At 36.4% G+C, this 19,677-nt stretch overlaps 1 protein-coding gene across 4 annotated transcripts; it reads left to right on the top strand.

Annotated features, from left to right (window-relative positions):
- The first annotated feature begins 5,065 nt into the window (after positions 1–5,065).
- On the top strand, positions 5,066–19,384 carry LOC102695530 (prolyl 4-hydroxylase subunit alpha-2-like). Of its 4 annotated transcripts, none has more exons than XM_069195947.1 (15): positions 5,066–5,104; positions 5,256–5,360; positions 6,057–6,153; positions 6,939–7,090; positions 7,414–7,551; positions 8,317–8,556; positions 8,658–8,836; positions 9,061–9,237; positions 9,509–9,579; positions 10,293–10,392; positions 11,138–11,191; positions 11,396–11,458; positions 12,138–12,206; positions 12,775–12,871; positions 13,177–15,727. In XM_069195947.1, the coding sequence occupies exons 2-15, from the start codon at positions 5,279–5,281 to the stop codon at positions 13,245–13,247; spliced, it is 1,590 nt and encodes a 529-aa protein (XP_069052048.1). In that variant the 5' UTR covers positions 5,066–5,104; positions 5,256–5,278; the 3' UTR covers positions 13,248–15,727. The 4 variants fall into 4 exon arrangements, with proteins under 4 accessions (XP_069052048.1, XP_015205041.2, XP_015205042.1 ...); XM_015349553.2 differs by adding an exon at positions 18,618–18,700 and having other exon boundaries at positions 5,078–5,360; positions 13,177–13,247; XM_015349555.2 differs by lacking the exon at positions 12,775–12,871 and adding an exon at positions 18,618–19,384 and having other exon boundaries at positions 5,077–5,360; positions 13,177–13,247.
- The last annotated feature ends 293 nt before the right edge of the window (positions 19,385–19,677 follow it).

Genomic DNA, 19,677 nt, shown 5'->3' on the forward strand with positions numbered 1-19,677 from the left:
AGCTGGGATTGTCACTGGAAGATAAACAAACCTGCCTACTGTATGTATAAACAAGTGGAATCTTTTTAGATGTGTGAATTATTTTACAATGTTAAGGAATGGTGGAATGGCATAGGCATAGGTGTAAACTCTGGGCTCTGTTAGCTGATGGGTTTTGGGTTCAGGTCTTGTGATGGACCAGAATACTATTCAGGGAGAGAGTCAAGTGCCCTCATTCTTTGTAACACTGTGGTAACGAGTGAGAGCTCTGGCTAGGCTCTGGTCTGGACTTTCACTTTCCCTTTAGTAAAGGAGCTTTGCTTTTTAAGAGCAATTAATGAGCAGTGCCTGTGGAGGCTCATTTTGCTATAGGTTGTTGAGCTGTTTAAAAACTGAAAATGTAATTTACGTTGAAATGAGCAATCCTCTTTTTCTTCTAGGCTGAAAAGAGAAGAAAAGAAACAACATTTCAGCTGTGGAGCCTTCTTTAGGTGTCTTTCTCTCAAACAAGACTCCACAGCCAAAACGTTGTTTCTTTTCTTCTCTTTTCAGCATGGAATAAACCTTTACTTATTCCTTTGCAGCCTATGCATGCTGACAGCTACAGTACCTACTTGAACTCTTTTTCTTCTGTTTCATTTGCGGTTTCTTTATAAATAATGCTGCAAACCAGGACGTGAAGATTCATGTTTTAAGGAACAACATTTACGTCAGTATTTAGGATCACTTTCAGCAGGGTCTTTTCCCAGGATTGGTCAACATGTGGTACAGTATGAAGATTCTGATAACATCATACCTTTTGAGGCAGGGGTCGTTTAAATATACACCACAAGGGGAAGCATAGTGCCTTATCACTGTAAACTCGGACCCTTCTAAACTCAGTTAATAGAGTTTTGTCAGGAACACCTACCACAATTGCTTTTTTTATACAGTATCTGTTATTCAGGTTGCAAATCCTGTTGAGCTAGACGAAGATAAGTATTAAGAAACTTACACAAGTTGAATGGAGGTTAACCTTACAAAGAAGTAACCTTTGTGATAACTTTTTTTATCTGACAAGTCTTTATATAGTCTGCTTAATATATACTGATGGAAAAAAGAAACGCAGCACCTCCTCCTACACACTCTCGCCCTCCCGTCTGCATTAAACAGGCTGAAGAGTGACTCATCTGTGAAGCGGACCTCGTGCCTCTGCTGATGTCTGGCCCAAGTCAGTCGGGTGTGACGTCTAGGAGGTGTGAGCAGAGGGCCTCTGACAGGTCGCCTTGCTCTAAGGCCAGCAGCATGGAGTCTCACTGTCCTGTCACTAATGCAAGCATTTTGCCCACCGGTAGTTTCAGCAGCAGTACAGGTGGCAGATCTGAAATGATCTCTCAGATGGACCAGTCTGTGTCGGTCCTGCTCTGGTGTGGTCACTTGAGGGCGAACCGATCTTGGACAGTCATTTGTCCTGCTGGTCTGCTGCTCTGCTGAAACCTATGCAGTTGGGACACAATAGAGCGGCCTACGCCGTAGTGTCTGGAAACGCAGGCACATGACATGCCTGCCTGCAGCATGTCAATGGTCCTCTCCCTTGCTTCTGGTGACATTTGAAGCATTATGGAATGCACAGAAAACTGATTAAGTGTGGACTTTTTCTTCCAGTGACCTAAGCTTTGAATTAAGGCCTTTTTAAAGGTGACCTGATCAGGCATTGTTCCACCTGGACCTCGTTGGGTAAAAATGCACCTAACAAGCTTTTGTGTGATTGGCAAGTTGCAATGCCTGGCTGCACAAGTTGTATTGCTGGTCAGAGGGCTTAAAACAAATTGACAACTTTTTGTGAAAGTACATAAGGTATAACAATAGTATTCTCATTCCAGAAAATGTTGCGTTTCTTTTTTCCATCAGTATATTTTCAGAGGCAAACCTTTCATAAATTCTTCCAGAAAACCTAATAGTTTTATTTGTGTAATAATCCTAACCTGAAACATAGTTCTAACCCTAATGTGCAGTTTGCTAGCTGTTACAAACACTCATGTAATTGTTGCATCTAGGAGCAATATTCATAAATTATGAGTGTTAGAATACTTTCTTGTGTCGCTTCTAAGAAGGTATCATACAGGGTACATAAACCTTAAGCCAGAGGAAGTGTTAACATTTTATTTTTCTCTTTAAGATATGTTTCAGAGAAACAGTGTTGTCCTCCCTAATGATGTGTTTTTACAAACTATAGATTTGATTTCTACTGACTACTGTCATCTGGATATTACTGTATATGTTCTGTAATACCTGTTAGTGAACTAAAATCAATTTTAATATGGATGATTAAGCAAATACTGTAAACCTTTGTTAACATTTCGGTTTGGGTACTCCTATAAAAAAAAATCTGTGCATGGCATTCATGTGGTAAATATTGATTCAGTACCAATAAAGACAGTAAAAAAAAAGGTTGGAAAGGAAAGCAAATACTTTTCCATTTTTAAGAAAGCACAATTTTTTTTAATTCAAAATCATAATAGAAAATAAGCTTCATAAATATTTGCTGCTACTTTTCTATTATGTGGTTTTGGAAATTGCAGCAAATGCAAAACATTACTGAAAAGGACCTGTCTAATGACTAGATTCTAGCCTCAAATGACTGACCCTAAAGACAATATTGTATTCACAGACTCATTGTAAGAAAAATATACACATAAATCTGGATTTGGAAACTTGCCCAAACTTACCACTTTTGTCTAGGAGTGCTTAATAAACGAAACCTCAAAATTAAAGAATATACAGTAACACCTATGTTAAAATGAATGTTGTCTCCACAGTGATTGTAAATGTATGTGGTTTAAATGACCATTTACTCTTACCTAATCATTTACGTAGTGTACAATACTATGACTGGGTTCTCTAATTCTGGGTTGTGCACAAATGAAACACCTTGCTCTTGATTTCCCAAGACACAATGTTGTGCAAAGAGTTGTGTTAGCCAGAGATGTCAATTATTTTGTGCTAGCATTTTTTTCTTTTACTGTTTTGATCACAGCATTTGGTCCTTTACAAACCCAACAGACGCAGACAATGATTTTTGGTGTCACCTGTGGTCTGAAATAAATTCCATTACACATTGTTAATCAGAAGAGACAGAGAGAGAAAAACAGTTTTAAAAAGTATGTTAAAGCTACACTTTAAGTTCTGTGTGCATTCACTGATATTTATCCAAATTGCAAGAGATCAATATTGGTATTTATCTTTTCAATATTGAGGAAATTAGAAAGAATATTCTGATTGTGTGGTATAGATGAACCTTCAGTGTTTCAGCTCATGTGCCACCTTCCTGCACAAACAGATATTGAACAGCAAATTCTTTTGATGCTCTAACTGCAATTCATTTAAGCCTATTGACACAGCAGCCAATGGCGACAAACTGCACTCTTTTCTGCTTTTTTTCTGTAGTGCTATGCTTGAAGATTTATCAGATCAATTAAATGGATTTAAAACCCCTTGTTGTTTCCTCTGTATCTTAGAATTCCAGTTATTCTAAGGTTTTATGCAAGGTCAGGTGTATATATATATATACTTAGTATCTTGCAAATTGACAGAAAATTCCGGGGAGGCTAAGAATTACCATATCAAAGCCCTGTGAGTAATTGTTTTCAAAGTAATCTCAAACCTATGTATTACTGTACATCACCAAAATCCAGTCAACTAATGAAGACACTCCTTCATGTTGTCTACTGGAGAGCTTAAACCTCATAACCTGTTGCTGCATATGCCTTGCTTTTAAAAGTGATTCTCCAGAAGGCTTAGGCTTACTATTGTACTGTGAAGGCTGCTTAATGTTTGTAACTGTTTCATGCCACTCATGTATAAAATGTTTCCATTCAAAACATTTGTACAGGCTAATTATGCATCCATTTTCTAACTGCTTCATCCAATGCAGGGTCACTGGCAAACAACAGGCACAAGGCAGGACACAATGTGGACAGGACACCAATAAATTGCGGGGCACACACACACAAACACACACACCAGGACCAGTTAAATCCAGAAGCTGTTTCACCTACATCAGTATCAGTATTGCTTTTGGACTGTGGGAGAAAACCCACAGACAGACGAAGAGAACATTCAAACCTCACCCAGGTAGCACTCCAAGAGTTAAACCAGGGTCCCAGCACTGTGAGGCATATATAACTGAAATTAATAGATTGAGTTTTTTTTTTGGTTTTAATCCCCGATGCTGCAGGATCACACACCTTCTCCTTGTTTGCAGGTAAAGGCCACAGAATTTTGGAATCCAGCTGGATGACGTAAACATGCAAACAATTTTCACATCACCTCAGATGATAAACTGGATTGGAAATAAATCTATCAAATATTTTATAAGGTTTTTGAGGTTCACAATCCTGATTAACTTTAATGATTACAATATTAAGTTATGTATCCAGTCACCTGCAGAGAAAGTAATGAGAAGTGATGGTAGTTTGTGCAGTACATGCAGCTGGATGAATCATATTCATTTTCTAAGAATCAAATGATCTGGTTTAAGATGAGTCATATCAGTTTCTATAGTTCATCTGTACTAGTACTTTGCATATTAAAGTTTGCTTGTCATTGCTATTGTTCATACATCATCTTCGATTTCCAGTGAAATTTTTATTTTACTGGAGCTCTTGCTGTTCAACAAACGGCCTTGTCAATATCACTCAAAATTTGTCTCACTTTAACTAATGAAACATGGTTCTAAACAGAGTAGAACCTGTATTTGACTAACACATTGTATTAAAATTAGAATTGCAACATTTAATTCTGTAGGTTGCTTAGTATCAGTAGGTTTCAGTACCTTTTTCCAATTGTATGTTACATTATTTGAATTTACATTTATATCCTCCAGCCTCATATTCCTCCTACTCTAGTTCACTGTCATAAGCAGCTAGATTCATCAGATTATTATGTGGTTTCACTACACCTAGTCTGAAATGCCAACTGTAAAACCAGTGATGTGTCGTGGTTTATGATTCAGGTCATTGTACAAGTCTCTGCATGAGAATGAACATTCCTGTCTAATCAAATCCTTGAACGAGTAGTCAAGGTTGGATTAAAACATACTGTACTTGCCCAACAGTGCCAGCTTCATTCGAGCTGTTAACAGCAGGTATGTTTTAATTGAGAGAGATCTGTGCTTCGACAGGAGTTTTTTTCATCATTAACACAATGTTCAGAATGTTATCTGGAATCTATTTTGTATTTTTAAAATTGCATACAGGCACCTTTTTGACAGCCATTACTGCTGGATTTTTTCCCAGGATCAAGACATCGACTTTGAAAGATGAAGTTCCAGTGGTTGCTTTCTTCACTCTTTACTGGTGTAATCCTCTGCCATGTGCAGGATGAGTTTTATTCCTCCATAGGTAATATTCTGAGGTGATTTCCACCATTTCTGTTACCATACTCATAGGTTTTACCTATTTTTTTTTGCACGTATTACCCAATTTTTATAACTGTTTCAATTAGTCAGCTGTTTTTTGTTTCACCCCGAAAAAAAAGATCATTTGATAAAGCTTTAAAACTATGAGCAAGAGATTAATGTTAAGAACAACAGAGGCCAAATCAGTATTGTATGACTAAACTAATTTCTACCTCATACTTTAGTAAACATACTCTTCTATTTCAAAATTAAGATAATAAGATACATAAAATGCAAATTTTAGATTTTAAATAATCCTTGTACTTTCTATATTGGCATGTACAATAAGAAAAAAGCACCTTAATAAACCTTAAAAAGGTGTCTGAGTTAAACATCTTGTAGATGCTCTTCACAATAAACTCCAAGTACATTGCTACTTACACAAATCTATTATACTAGATATACTTGTTTATACAGAATTCTTCACAGATGTTGAAGCTTTAAACTGTTTGGTTATTGTGCTAATTCACTGACACCTGATGTTGAAAGATGGTGCTATGATTGATATTTATATTGTGTCTTGTGAATATAACTTTCTTAACTGTGAACCTGAAAATCTAAATAATATACAATAGTTCATTTTTTATTGTTTTGTTTTTGAATAAGTTGTATGTTGTGTTATTTTCTGTAATTTCTCTAGACCAAGTGGCAGAGCTGATTTCCATGGAAAGAGACTTCATTCAGTCTTTAAAGGAATATATAAAAGAAGAAGAGACCCACTTAGAACAACTGAAAAGGTAAAATTAGCTTTGATGATTAAAAGGAGTGTCTATCTGAAATTTGAGAGAAAAGAGTTCCTGTATGTTGGCAGTACAGAGGAGTGGTGGTTAGCTTTGCTTCTTCTGGGGTACTGGGTTTAATTCTGGACCTGGTTTACTATCTTTGTGGAGTTTAAATGTTCTCCTCATGTTTGTGTGGGCTTCTTCCAGGTGCTCCTGTTTCCTCCCATAGTCCAAAATTTACTTGTAGGTTAATTGGGTTCTGGGAAAATTACCTTGGGGTGATTGTATGTGTGTCTGTGTTCATGTCTGTCTGGACTGGTCTTCCGTCCAGAATACATCCTATCTTGTGCCTGTTGCTGGTCAGGATGGGCATGTATGTATTTAGAGTAAATAACAGAATATTTTAAATCATCAGCCTTTTCATTTAAATCCTTGTTGATAATTAGGATCTATTTTTGTCCATGTTACTCGCTGCATCGTGCGGTTCACTGACGTTTTGCTCCTTAGATGGTTACATACAGTAGATGAATAATTACTGAAAATCGATGACATTGCAGTGGCTCAGACCATGTTTGATTGCAAACTAGTCTGCTAAAATACAGTTTGTGAAACACTGTAGCCATAAAGGAACTACAGTTAAATATGTGAAGGTATACTGGAACTACCCCTTGAAGCATTGTAATTAGAAATTTGTTTTTCTTCTTACCCCACTGTTGTTGAACCATATGCTTACAAGCTGTCATGTTCATATTTTCTTGTTTAAGTAGCCTTTAAAACAGTTGTGTGTTTTAATTTTAAAGGACAGTTGATGTAATGGATGAAATCTCAGGCACGTTTTCAGAAATGCCTGAAACACGTGTAAGCAATCCCTTAAATGCTTACAAGCTAATGAAGAGAATGTACACCGACTGGAGAGCTGTGGAAAAACTAATAAAGATGGATCCATCACATGGTAGGATTTGAAAGAGGAGGTGTCAAAAATTATTTTGTTTTTCAACTGTCTTTTTAATTTCCAGTAAACACTGAAGCCGCAGCACTAACTATCCACATTTTTGTGTTATGAAACAACTCATGTGGTAATCATCAAGATAATTCATCATACTAAATAAACACATAGATACAATTTTATGTTTCCCACAGGTATATGCATGCCACTTGAATCTGGCACTGAGATTTTAAGATAAAGAAATGCTACATACCACTTTTACTCTAGCTGCTAGAGAGACACTTCATCATGGTGAAAGTGCTTCCATTCATTATTCATTTTTTGTTTAGATTTTTTGGCTTCACTTTCTTTGAAGTGCCAGCATTTTCCCAGCAAAGATGATGTAGACGGTGCAGCACTGGGTCTAGTTAGACTACAAGAAACATACAGACTGGATCCACAGAGCATCATGGATGGAAAAATCTCAGGTAACAATTACAGACTATTAGAACCATCTGAATATGGTTGGAAAAACTCTTTGGTTGGCAACTCCAGAGGCCATTGCTGCAGCAGCAATACATTGGTAAATTTGATGAGATTTTAGATTAGGGGCTGAAAATTCTATTTAGAAATTCTATGTAACCTGTAACATATTGTATAATCAAATTATTAACAGAGCATCAATATCAATCAGTAACATCAATAACATGATCAATATACTGTTTAAATCGGAGTGTTAATAGATTTTTTGTAATGCTTTACAAAGTGTTTTTCGCAACCCTTAAAAAAAAGTATTGGTTTACATTTTTGGGGGGCTAGGGTTTCCAACTCATGATTAGACTGATATTCTGATTTTTTTTATCCATTGTGGTGTAGGTTTAAAAACCCAACCGGAACAATTACATAACCAGTATGAGAAATCCATCTGCAGACATTTAGTGTAGACTAAAATTAATTTTTAGTTTGAGGACTTGTAATTACAACATATTTTAATTAAAAATAAATTGATCAAATTTAATTCGAATTTTTTTATATATTAGTATTTCCAGAAAAAATAATTTGATTTAAAGAGAGAACAGTCTTAGACAAACCTTTATTCATCCTAATCGTGGCAATTCCAATGATTAAACAGTAATAAAATGGAAATACAAACAAATCATATGTATATCCTGTATTACTATGTATAATTTACTTTGCATATGACATACTTTGCATATGACATGGTTTGCAAATTTGTTTTGTTTTTTTTACAGGAATGGGACACACTGAATTACTGACACCAGATGAAAGCTATTATCTGGCTACTATTGCCCATGAAAAACAAAAATATTTGTACTCTTTTCTATGGATGCAACATGCTTTGAAAGAACTTGATGAGGGCAAGCCAGCAGTAATTACAAAAAAAGAGATTCTCTACTTTCTCATTCCCTTTGTGTTTCAAGTAGGAGATTTGCCTTTGGCGGTTGAAATGACCAGACAATTGATTGCTCTGGGTAGGTATCAAATTAAGTCTTTTTAAAAAGAAATATGTGATTACCATGTCCTTCCTACACCCAGTGGGTTGTATGTTCTGATATTTGTCTTCTTCTTTCAGATCCCAGTGATCAAAATGCTTTAAATTATTTTAAATATTATGAAACTGTGAAGGAAAGTTTACGACGGTGGAATGAGACTCAAAGTGCCACTGCTAACTTAGACTTTTTTGAAGGGCCAAACTTCTTGCAAGGCAAAGAATACTATGAAGCACTCTGCCGGGGAGAAGGCATAAAAATGGCGAGTTGGTGTTCCTGTGTTTCCATGCTTATTCTATGAATTCACTTTGTTTTGCTAGGGTTTTTCAAACTTTTCTCTATCTTCTTGTATAAATGTACATATACTGGCTTTATCATCATTATACTTTGGTTTACTCCTTTAAGTCCAATTTACCACAGTAGAACAGAGGAAACCCCTTCATATGAGGCACAACATTTCATATCCATTGTCTGTTTTAATGGTAGACTCCGAGGAGACAGAGCACACTGTTCTGCAGGTACAACAATGGGAAGAGAAACCCCAGGCTAATATATGCACCTATAAAGGAGGAGGATGAATGGGACCATCCACCAATCGTCAGATATCATAACTTCTTGTCAGAAAAGGAAATGGAAACAATAAAGCGATTATCCCGGCCTAAGGTAACCCAGAAAAAGCAGTTGTCACGAAACGATGAACAAATGCTAATTTTTTTTTTCATTTTCATTGCCAGTTGTTGAACACCTTTTAGGTGAACCTATTTAATAAATACATTTAAATATAATATTTAATGAAATGATTTAATGAAACATTGTAATAGTGACAAAACCAAGATAACATGAGGCACTAATAAGACTTACACTTCATGTTTAATTTTATTTTTATTAAAGTCATTTACCCTTCAGCTCTGCCTGTCTTTTACCTCAAACACAGCTTAAAAGAGCTGGAGTTGCAGACAGGAAAACTGGAGGCTGGTTCATAGCTGAATACAGAGTTTCTAAAAGGTGAGTAAATTTGAGAAATAGTTCTAAACAGTTTCCTTTTGATCTTTTTCAAGAAAGCTGTTAATAAATAATGCAAATGAAGATGTATCCAGTACAGCTCCAGCTATGTATGTTAAGACTATGATCTTTTGTTTTATGATGTAAAGATCTGCGATAGGCGCAACATATGATGATTTGTACAGTAGGTATACAAATTTCCATGCATCTCTCTCCTTAAAAGAACTGTTAAAAAGTTAAAATATTCATAATGTGACAGTATGGAGTCTAGGGTTATGCTTACATGTGCTGTATGCACCATCCTGGAATATGTTTTGGCTTTGTGTATGTAATTGGCTATATTCAGAGACTTTTTACCACTCCAAATGTATCATTCATTTTCTGAAAAAGCAAAAAAAAAACTCCCAATAACTCAAACATTACAAATTCAAATGGGAAATCCATGAGTGTCTGCAGCAGAACTACCAGACTTCCAGTCTTCTCTATTGTAGTGCTTTACTGTTACCAGCACCTCAATTGTTTTAATGATCATGCTGATCAAGTGGCTCAATTATTAATTAGAACACTAATGCAAGTTATAGCTTCAGTTTATTATTTATCAAGTGAAAACAAAATTAGATATAAATGTGTGGTTGTGGTTCAAGCTTAAAGAAAAAAAACAGCAGCCTCTTTTAATTCCTGTGTTGCATTTTCCTCTCTTCTTTAATGTCCTCCAGCGCATGGTTGATGGAAGAAGATGACCCCGTTGTCTCTCGAGTCAATCAAAGAATCGCTGATATTACAGGCTTAGACATGCAAACAGCAGAACATCTCCAGGTACTGCCTGAGACAGCTCTCTTATTTTCTAATAAACTAGTGTTTCACTGGTATCTGTCGAATAGGCAGAAGTAGCCTAGATGCCCATCACATCTGGAAGTATTATTCAATTAGCAAGTGTGCACTCCTTGTGCTCTGCACTGTATTAGCAATTTGATCATATTCAAAACTACCTTGTTAGTGACTTTTAAGGCTATAAGTAATCTGGCTCCATCACACATCTCTGAGCTCCTCCATGTTTACGTTCCCTTCCGTAGGCTCAGTTCAGTTGAGGCTGGTCATTTACTTACTGTACCTAGGACTAAATCGCAGGCTTTTTCTTTTCTGTCACTGCCTTTCTTCAAGCACATCAAGAGACAGATTCTTTGACTCTTCTCAAATTTAAACTCAAAAGTCACCTGCCTTACAATTTATGTAACATTAATTTACAATTTTCTTGTTGTTTTTTTTTACTATTTATTGTATCTTTTCTCTCTTTTTCTTCTTTATCACTGTGTACAGCAACCTTGGATTTGGAAAGGCACTTTGTAAATAAAAAGTTTTTATTTGAAACAGGTAGCTTTACAAGTATTGAAAATGAATAGATGAATTAGTGTATTTTTATCTTCCTGCTCATATATTTTTTTTTTAGCAAAATAGGGTAGCGATGCAAATAAAGAGAATGAAGGCTGTCAATAAATGTCAGTGTTGACCAGAGAATTAAATCCATTTATTTCAAGATCCATTCCAACTTTTCTCAATACAGGTTGCCAACTACGGTATTGGTGGTCACTATGAGCCACACTATGACTTTCCCAGGGTAAGAGAAAAATAAGTATAATTTAAAAACAAAAACTTTTTTTGTGTAACGATGTGAGTAGTCAATGCAAAAGTATAATATTTGCATAATTCATCACATTTTCATATCATTTCTGTTTCTTCTAAACTAATTTTGTTTTGAATAAATTTAATCTTGTGTCAAGGTAAATGTTAGATGTTATTCTGAAAATGCTACATTTTTCAGATGCACGTCAATGACTCCAACTACAAGACAAATGGGAACAGGATTGCTACTTTCTTAAATTATGTAAGCATAATTGTCTCTGGACATTTATCCATTCAATGGACATTCCATTTACAGTATATACGATAAATGGAATACAAAATAATAACGAAGTAACTATATTTAATTCACTATTAGTTCTCTTTGAACAGATAGAACACTCCTCTTTTAGCTGTAGTACAGACATTCATGAGACAGCTGATTAACTGGAAAAACTGTCAGTGAAAAAATATGGTTACTTTCTCCACTACTTACAGTTGTAAAAAATGACTTATTCTAATGTTTTTTTTCTGTAGATATTTATCTTCTAGGAATTTCTAGAAAGCAAAAATATGCATTCTAAGTTTAATACCGTGCTTTATTTCTTAAACTGCTTTACCTATTGTTGTTAACGCTCAGCCACAGTCCCAGGTTGCATGATTTCAGATTTACCCACAATAATGAGCTTTATCAGTCAGTTCCTGATAAAGCAGCACACTACAGATTGCATAACCGAGGGATGAAACAGATAAAGAACCGTTTTTCGGCTTTTGACCACACATCTTTGCACAACAAAACAAAGCGAAAATCTAATATACTGTACAGTTGTTTAAATGAAACAAAATTTTCAGCACACTAAATGCGCCATACAGTTTCTACAGCAGTATACCATTTTTCCTATTGTGTCAATACAGCTGTTTTTCAATTGTGGCTTCTCTTTCAGATGAGTGATGTGGAATTTGGGGGAGCTACAGTATTTCCAGATGTTGGAGCTGCTGTTCAGCCCATAAAGGTAAATATCATGTTTTGCATGTTGAGGTTGTCACTAGGCTGTGATTCAAAGGTTTAATATAGCAATCCTTACATTTCCATATATTCAAAACTCATTTGAGTTCATAGAGATGTAATATATATATATAGTAATTCAGGTGGGTAGCTGTGTCAGCATGCGTAGGCTGCAAAGGAACAAGTAATAGGTTTATTCCATGCTGAAAAAAAGATGAAAGAGAACACAATGTTTCGGCCATGGAGCACACCTGAAGAAGGCTCCATGGCCAAAATGTTGTGTTCTCTTTCTTCTTTTATTGCATGGAATAAACCTATTACTTGTTCCATATATATATGTTATACCTGTATATGTTGGCTTTGTGTTGACATACTGTAGTTGCCCAAGAACAAGGTTTTTTTTGTCTTACAGTATGTGACATTTTCTAGTTTTAGTTGGTTGGTAAGATTACATAATTTATAAATTGTACATATACATTAGGTGCTACTATTTGTAAACTCAGAGCATAACAAAATATATGCTTCCTTTTGTGTCTTACATTTTGTATTTTAAACATGCCATTTTTTTCATTGAGGGTTCAGCTGTGTTCTGGTACAATCTTTTACAAAATGGGGAAGATGATTACAGAACTCTGCATGCTGCATGCCCAGTTTTAACAGGAAACAAATGGGGTGAGTTGGGAATGCTCTTGCAAGCATTAGTAAGGAGGGTTAATGACATAACATTTCATAACTGACAAGCCAAGAGTGAAGGTGTCACAAAGAAATATGAAGAGTTCAAATAAAGTAAAAATAGTACTTTCAATTATACCATTTTTACTGTGTCCTAAAAAAAGTTTTGGAATAATAATACAATTTTTAGGATAGCATTAGCTACAGTACTTGTTTATTTTCTTCTTCCTTCCATTTTCTTTCTTTTAAGCTGTACAACTGTGAAAGAAAGGTCCAATTTATGCAATTCTGAATTCTGATTACAGTTTCAAACAAGTGGATCAGAGAACGGGGCCAGGAGTTCAGACGAAGGTGTGGTTTATCTGAAGTTGACTGAGTATGTCTTCTCCTGTCACTACTGCTCCCTGTGCTTTTGGGCATTTCATGGTGTTACTGCCTAACAAAATATTAAAATATCAGAATCTCAAATTACATTTCTTCAGACTGTAGATCTGACGTCTGATTGGTATCCTTTAAGGAAACGTTATTACTCTCTGAACGTACTTGATGTTTATCATTTCAGTACATAAAAGTCTCTAAAGAATTGTTAAACCTCCCATTTCAAATGATTTGATAAATACAGTAAACCTGTTTTTTACCACTCTGCATTCAATTTGTGTCACGGTCGTCATACCTCCTCTAGAGAGCGCTCCTACCCTTTTGTATTAATTTTAGTTTGAGTACCCTGAGCTGTGTTTCCTCCTTTTTTTGTTATATAAGCCCGGCATTTCTCTGTAGTTCCGGGCTCAGCTCTGGAAGATGGACACCCGAAGGCCCACCTACAGTACTTCCAGGCTTCAGGGGAAGCCTGAGGGCATAGGCCTTCACCCTGATTCAGCCTGGGGCTCAGAGCACCTAGTCCCATCATTTTTTTATCTTCCGTGTTCCTGGTCCTAGTTCCCCATTCCCTGGTTTTAATCGTCTTCGTCTTGGATGGATCTCCTGGCTTTGGGATAATGGACTGCGCCCTGACTACCCCTTTTGGACTTCCCTGGATTCGGTTGCCTTGGTGTTTCCCCCATGCACCGGATCACTACAGTCACCTCCCCCCTGTCTGTGAACCGTCCTAACCCTACTGTTGCTTCCCCAGATGTCCTTCTCCAGACTCTTCAGGATTATACCTTCACATGAGTTCTTTATTTTCTAGTGCAGCTCTGGTGAAAGAGTAACTAGAGGCAAATTACAACTGACAGATATTGTTTAAGAATATCAAAATAACACAAACTAAATAACCCACAATGTTACATACAACATTATACAAAACACTATTTAACAAACAAGGTATTTCAGAGATCTAACCTTTACTGTTCCAGAAACCTCAGATTGTAATCTGAAATCCTACATAATACCTAAACAGGCCAACAAAAGAAATCCCCTGTGTCCTGAATTAACAGAATATGACTCAGTCCTAAATCTTCCTTTCTAAAACACAGATGTCCAAAATGTTAATGAGAATCTGTCTGTCATGGATGTTGGAAGGGACGAACAGTGGAATGGCAGGAGAGTGGAAAAAGACCCAATGTGTAGCGGTGGGACGGGGGTTAGCCCGGGCTCAGCAGTTCAGGAGTCATATAGAAACCTACAGTATGCCCTCAGACAGCGGACGTGGGATGGCCTGGTGCTAGGCGGGTCTCAGGACATCCGAACCTCAATGCTGAGCGTATAGGAATGAGTGACCCGGAAATATATAGCCCCAGAGAGAGAGACACAGGAAGGACAGCAAAGCACAGGAAACTAGGGAACGGACAGAGTGGGAGCGCCCTCTGGCTGCAGAGGGTGTGCCACTGTCTGCCTATCCTAAACCTGCATCATTAACTAGGAGAGGCCTGAGGATTCCTCAAATAAAGACAATGGAATAATGTCAAGCTATCTTAAATACTTAGTTAGAATCTGGTTTCCAGGACTAGTCCAGGGGACCAAAGTCCTCTCTCCTGGTAAACTATTTCTGTCTGTTTCCCTTCCAAAGTAATTCCCCAGAAAATCCTATTTTTATTCTCCCCAGAAGATCGTAATTTTATGACGCCCTCCTACTGTAGCTGTGTCACAGAGCAAAACAAAATAAATGTGGGGGCAACCGCACTGCAACAGCAAGCATTACTAGTGACAGTAAAGACTAATACAGTATTTTGTTGTACAGAGTAACCACCAAAAAGAGTACCCTGAGGAAATCTGTGAGAAAATGCCACCTTATTAAGTAAAAATAAGATAAAATAGGTATTTCTCAATGTTTATTTGTACAAGACTGTACACATCTACAGTTTCTTCAGTTTGACCAGATGTATGAATTCACATTTGAAAAATGTGAAGGGCAACACAGAATACATAAATGAGCAATGGATATTTGCTGTATTATGTAGACTTTGATTCGATTAAACTGTTTAAATTTTTACCATAGTATACTGTTATATGGAAATATAGTAAAAATTGCAAATGTTTTAATGATAATGATGTTTCTTTATTAGCCCTATACAATTTCTTGCATTAGGAATTCGTCTTTTCGCATACCCCAACTTTTCTCCATGGAGACACAGACACACAGACAGGGAGACTTGTGTCTCATTCCTATTTAATAAAGGCAAAATAGAGACATTATAACTTAGTGTGATAAACTCATCTGTAGTTGCTCCAGGGAATATCATGAAGGTCATAAGGTTAAAAAAACACCAGAATCCTCTATCTGAATCCCAAAGGTTTCTCAATCTCAGTAATTTTTAAGAATAGCTCAACTTGAAACTTAATGCATCATTGTAGAAGACGATATCTAATATTGCAGAGCATCCTGTAACAGTGGAAGATGCATCTTAAGTGATAATGATAATGTTCATTTCTTCCGCTAGACCTTAGAAAGACAATTCCAAGAATGTCATACCTTATGACACTTTAATGCTTTAATCTTGGGATTTTTCATTCTGGAATTTACCATGGTTTGTTCCTTTTATTATCAGCATGTTGACCTACTGTAGCAGTCATCAGCAATCTATGATTGAATACATGTATGATTGCAACACACTGAAGGTCTGCTTTGCACTTCTGAAGTCTATGTACAGTATATTACTTTTAAACATGTCCTAATTCTATAATAGTTCAGGTGGGTAGCTGCGTCAGCATGCGTAGGCTGCAAAGGAACAAGTAATAGGTTTATTCCATGCTGAAAAAAAGAAGAAAGAGAACACAACGTTTCGGCCGTGGAGCCTTCTTCAGGTGTCAACACCTGAAGAAGGCTCCACGGCCGAAACGTTGTGTTCTCTTTCTTCTTTTTTTCAGCATGGAATAAACCTATTACTTGTTCCTAATTCTATAATGTTCTATAATTTTCTATGGATTCAAGCTTTAGAATTAATTAATACATTGTCAGATATAAATGTATGGGAGCAGCCATGATCCCCTGGCCAGACATGAGACTGACCCTGACACTCTGGATCTGGAGATTGGGAGACTTGTATCTTAATGGCCAACTGTAAGGAAGGGCTACACATACAGATAATGGGTGTCTTATCTTGGACATGAATAATTGGACAAAGAAGTGGGAACAAAATGATTCCACCTATCCATTATGTGTTAAGATACTTCCATAGCTTTAGAAAAACTTTCTGATATTTTTATATATCTATTGCCCATTTGACTGGTACTTGCATGGCTGAAGTATCAAAGGCCTAGTCATGGGGTCGACCTTAATAACCCCCCCCTCCTTGGGGGGAATAAGTTTAGTAGCTGCTAATCCTAATGACGGGAGGAGGGAAGGGAGCAAAACAAAGAATGCTGGGATAGGTGAACACAAAACCTGTATTTATACGTAATAAGGTGAGGTCAAGTTGTTCTCTTAACAGAAACTGCCTTTTAGAGGGTAATTTGAACTTAAAGGCATTCAATCACAATCTTATTTAATTTCTCAATATGTGTGTTTGCAATTCAAATGGATGAAGCAAGATGCCGAACATTTTAAAGATTTTACACTGTGAGTGAAAAGACTGAGAAATTGTTTGGAGTCTGAGTGTTTAGAGAAATGTTAATTGATAAGCATGGCAAATTATTCTTTAGTTTTGGAACCAAATTGTAAACTGGTGTATACTGATGAATATTACTGTGGCTATTTTTTTATATAAACTTTCAAGTGGCACAATGCAAAGTGAAGACCTAAAACAATGATTTTGTATGTAAATAAAGTGAGTCAGACAAATGCTGAAGTACCAAAATACCGAATAGTTTAAATAGTATAAATAAATACAATTAAAGATGTTATTTATTCAGTATTCTACAACAGAGACCTTTATCTCATTACAGGGAAATGCTAGATCATAATACATACAACAATCGGAATTAGAAGTTTCTTTAGACAGAATCACTCCTGTCAGTGTTGTGAAATCCACGAAATAAATCAAAGGGTTTTCTTAGATAAAGAAAATGAAGTTCAAGTGTCATACTCAAGATATACATTAATAAAAATCAAAAAGATTTTCCATTTTAACCTCATGTATAACATAAAATTCTATTTTAGTCATTCTTTACAGTGTAGTTCAACATCTTCTAAAAACATTTTATAACAAAGGTCTGGAATTAAAATGTAAAAGTTAGACAATGCTTTCTTACTGAGTTCATATTGAATATTATTATTATTATTATTATTATTATTATTATTATTATTATTATTATTATTATTATTACCCCATACTCACAAACCAATATATAACGAATAAATAATGAAGAATATATTATATTATATTGAAGAATATTATTAAAATACTGTGTGCAAATGCCATCTATAAAAATAAGCATAAGTAGAACAGTATTTTATTATTCAAAATCAATATGCCCTATGAGAAAATCTTGGATTTTGTCATTGTAAAAAAAATATTTTTCTAAAACTAAAAAAAAGATTTCCTATTCAATTGCATATTACGACAAGTAGCTTCCTCAAGGTTTTTCAGGTACAGCTTCAGGGAATTTATGGAGAGCCAGAAAGCACGTTACCATACTTGCAACCACTTGTTCGTAGCGCAGATTGAATGGTAAGCTTGTCAACTGTGAGCCACATGATTTGGCCAGTAATACTGGTAAATCACAAGAGGTCATATTTGTTTCTGATCTAGCCAGTTTTGGTCCTGGAAGGCTCATGTGTCTGGAGGTTTTCTATATTGGCAGCTGGGATTAAATACAGTCTCTCAAGGACTAGGACTGGATATTTTTCATATGGAAAAATAAAGGGAAAGAGAATACATTACACCCCATTGTTGTATTTTTCAATGAAGAATTAATTTCTTATATTTCCTTTGCAGCTCATGTCAGTGCAGCTCCGCCATCTAACCCCTTCAGAATATTTGTCCATTGTGTTTTAAATGGCTAAAGAGTTTCAAGAGTGAGAAACTATAGAGAAACCGATAAAAGAGTTACCAGAAGGAAGTAGAGTAGATTACTAACTCATGTAAAGGTGTTGAAGTAGTACCCGTGCTTCATTATATTACATTTATAATCTTGGCTAGGAAGAGTAAAAGCTCATGTTTAGACGGGGTAATGTCCCTGTGTAAAAGCACAGCTCAATAGAGCTAAACGTTGGTTTATTTCATTCTAAAGTATATTGGTTGGTCTGTTGTCTGAAATGAATTGACAGGAAGTGTCCTTTTTATTGTCTTTGACATGGTGCTCACAGTTCTGTAGTTGAGGCAGTAATAACAGAGCTAAGCATGTTTTTCTCTTTATCCACCTCTTTCAGGGTTTTCTGTTATTCTCTGTACTACTTGGTGAAGGCATGTAAGGAGAAAAACAATGCAAATGGAAGAAAGCAAAGCAACATACAGGTATAATCCTGTATGTAAGATTACCTCTGGTATCTTCGCATCTGAAATAAAATTCAAAGAATTCTTTAAATTCAAAGAAGCTGTTGTTGTGTTTACAGCCTCCACTGTTGTCAACACTTTAAAATTATGTATGTTTTTCCTTAAAAAGTCCAGTTGTAACAAGACAGGGACAGAGGAACTTAAAAGTCCTTTAATTGCTGGTTCTGCTCCCATAAACAAAACCTTCAGGCACTGTGCTCCTCACCTGTACAATTCTCTCCTAGTCATCATCAAGAATAATAGCATCCTAATTTAATTTTAAATCCTAATTTAGCATCCTAAGAAACTCAGAGTCAGTTGCCTGAATGACTACCTCCCTGTTGCACTCACATCAGTGATCATGAAGTGCTTCGAGCGGTTGGTCAAAGCATACATCACCTTCTCACTGCCTGACACCCTAGACACACTGCAATTTGAATATCACCAGAACAGGTCAACAGAGGATGCTATTGCCACTGCCCTCCATACTGCCCTCTCACTCCTGGATAAGAAAGGAACATGTGTGAGAATGCTGTTTGTTGATTATGGCTCAGCATTCAATACCATAGCTTGTCATCAAGCTCCAGGACCTGGGACTGAACACCTCCCTTTGTAATTGGATCCTGGACTTTTTGATGGAATGTTCACAGGTGGTGAGGGTGGGCACCAACATATCCTCTTCCCTGACTCTAATCACTGGAGCCTTTCAAAAGGCTATGTGCTTAGCTCTGTCCTCTACTCCTTATTTACCCATGATTGTGTCGCCAGGCATAACTCAAATTCAATCATTAAGTTTGCGGACGATACAACAGTCATTGGCCTGATCACAGATGGTGAAGAGTCTGCGTACAGGGAAGAGGTTGAAACCCTGGCAGCATGGTGCCAGGTGAACAGCCTCTCTCTGAACATCAGTAAGACTAAGGAGATGATTGTGGACTATTGGAAACACCAGGGAGG

Source organism: Lepisosteus oculatus, chromosome 11, assembly GCF_040954835.1.
Source record: "Lepisosteus oculatus isolate fLepOcu1 chromosome 11, fLepOcu1.hap2, whole genome shotgun sequence".
In the NCBI taxonomy this organism is placed as follows: Eukaryota; Metazoa; Chordata; class Actinopteri; order Semionotiformes; family Lepisosteidae; genus Lepisosteus; species Lepisosteus oculatus.

Coding starts and splice junctions, on each gene's coding strand:
- LOC102695530 (XM_069195947.1), top strand. CDS start 5,279: ATGAAGTTCCAGTGGTTGCTTTCTTCACTCTTTACTGGTGTAATCCTC. Junction 6,154..6,938: donor CACTTAGAACAACTGAAAAG/GTAAAATTAGCT, acceptor TTAATTTTAAAG/GACAGTTGATGTAATGGATG. Junction 7,091..7,413: donor AAAGATGGATCCATCACATG/GTAGGATTTGAA, acceptor TTTTTTGTTTAG/ATTTTTTGGCTTCACTTTCT.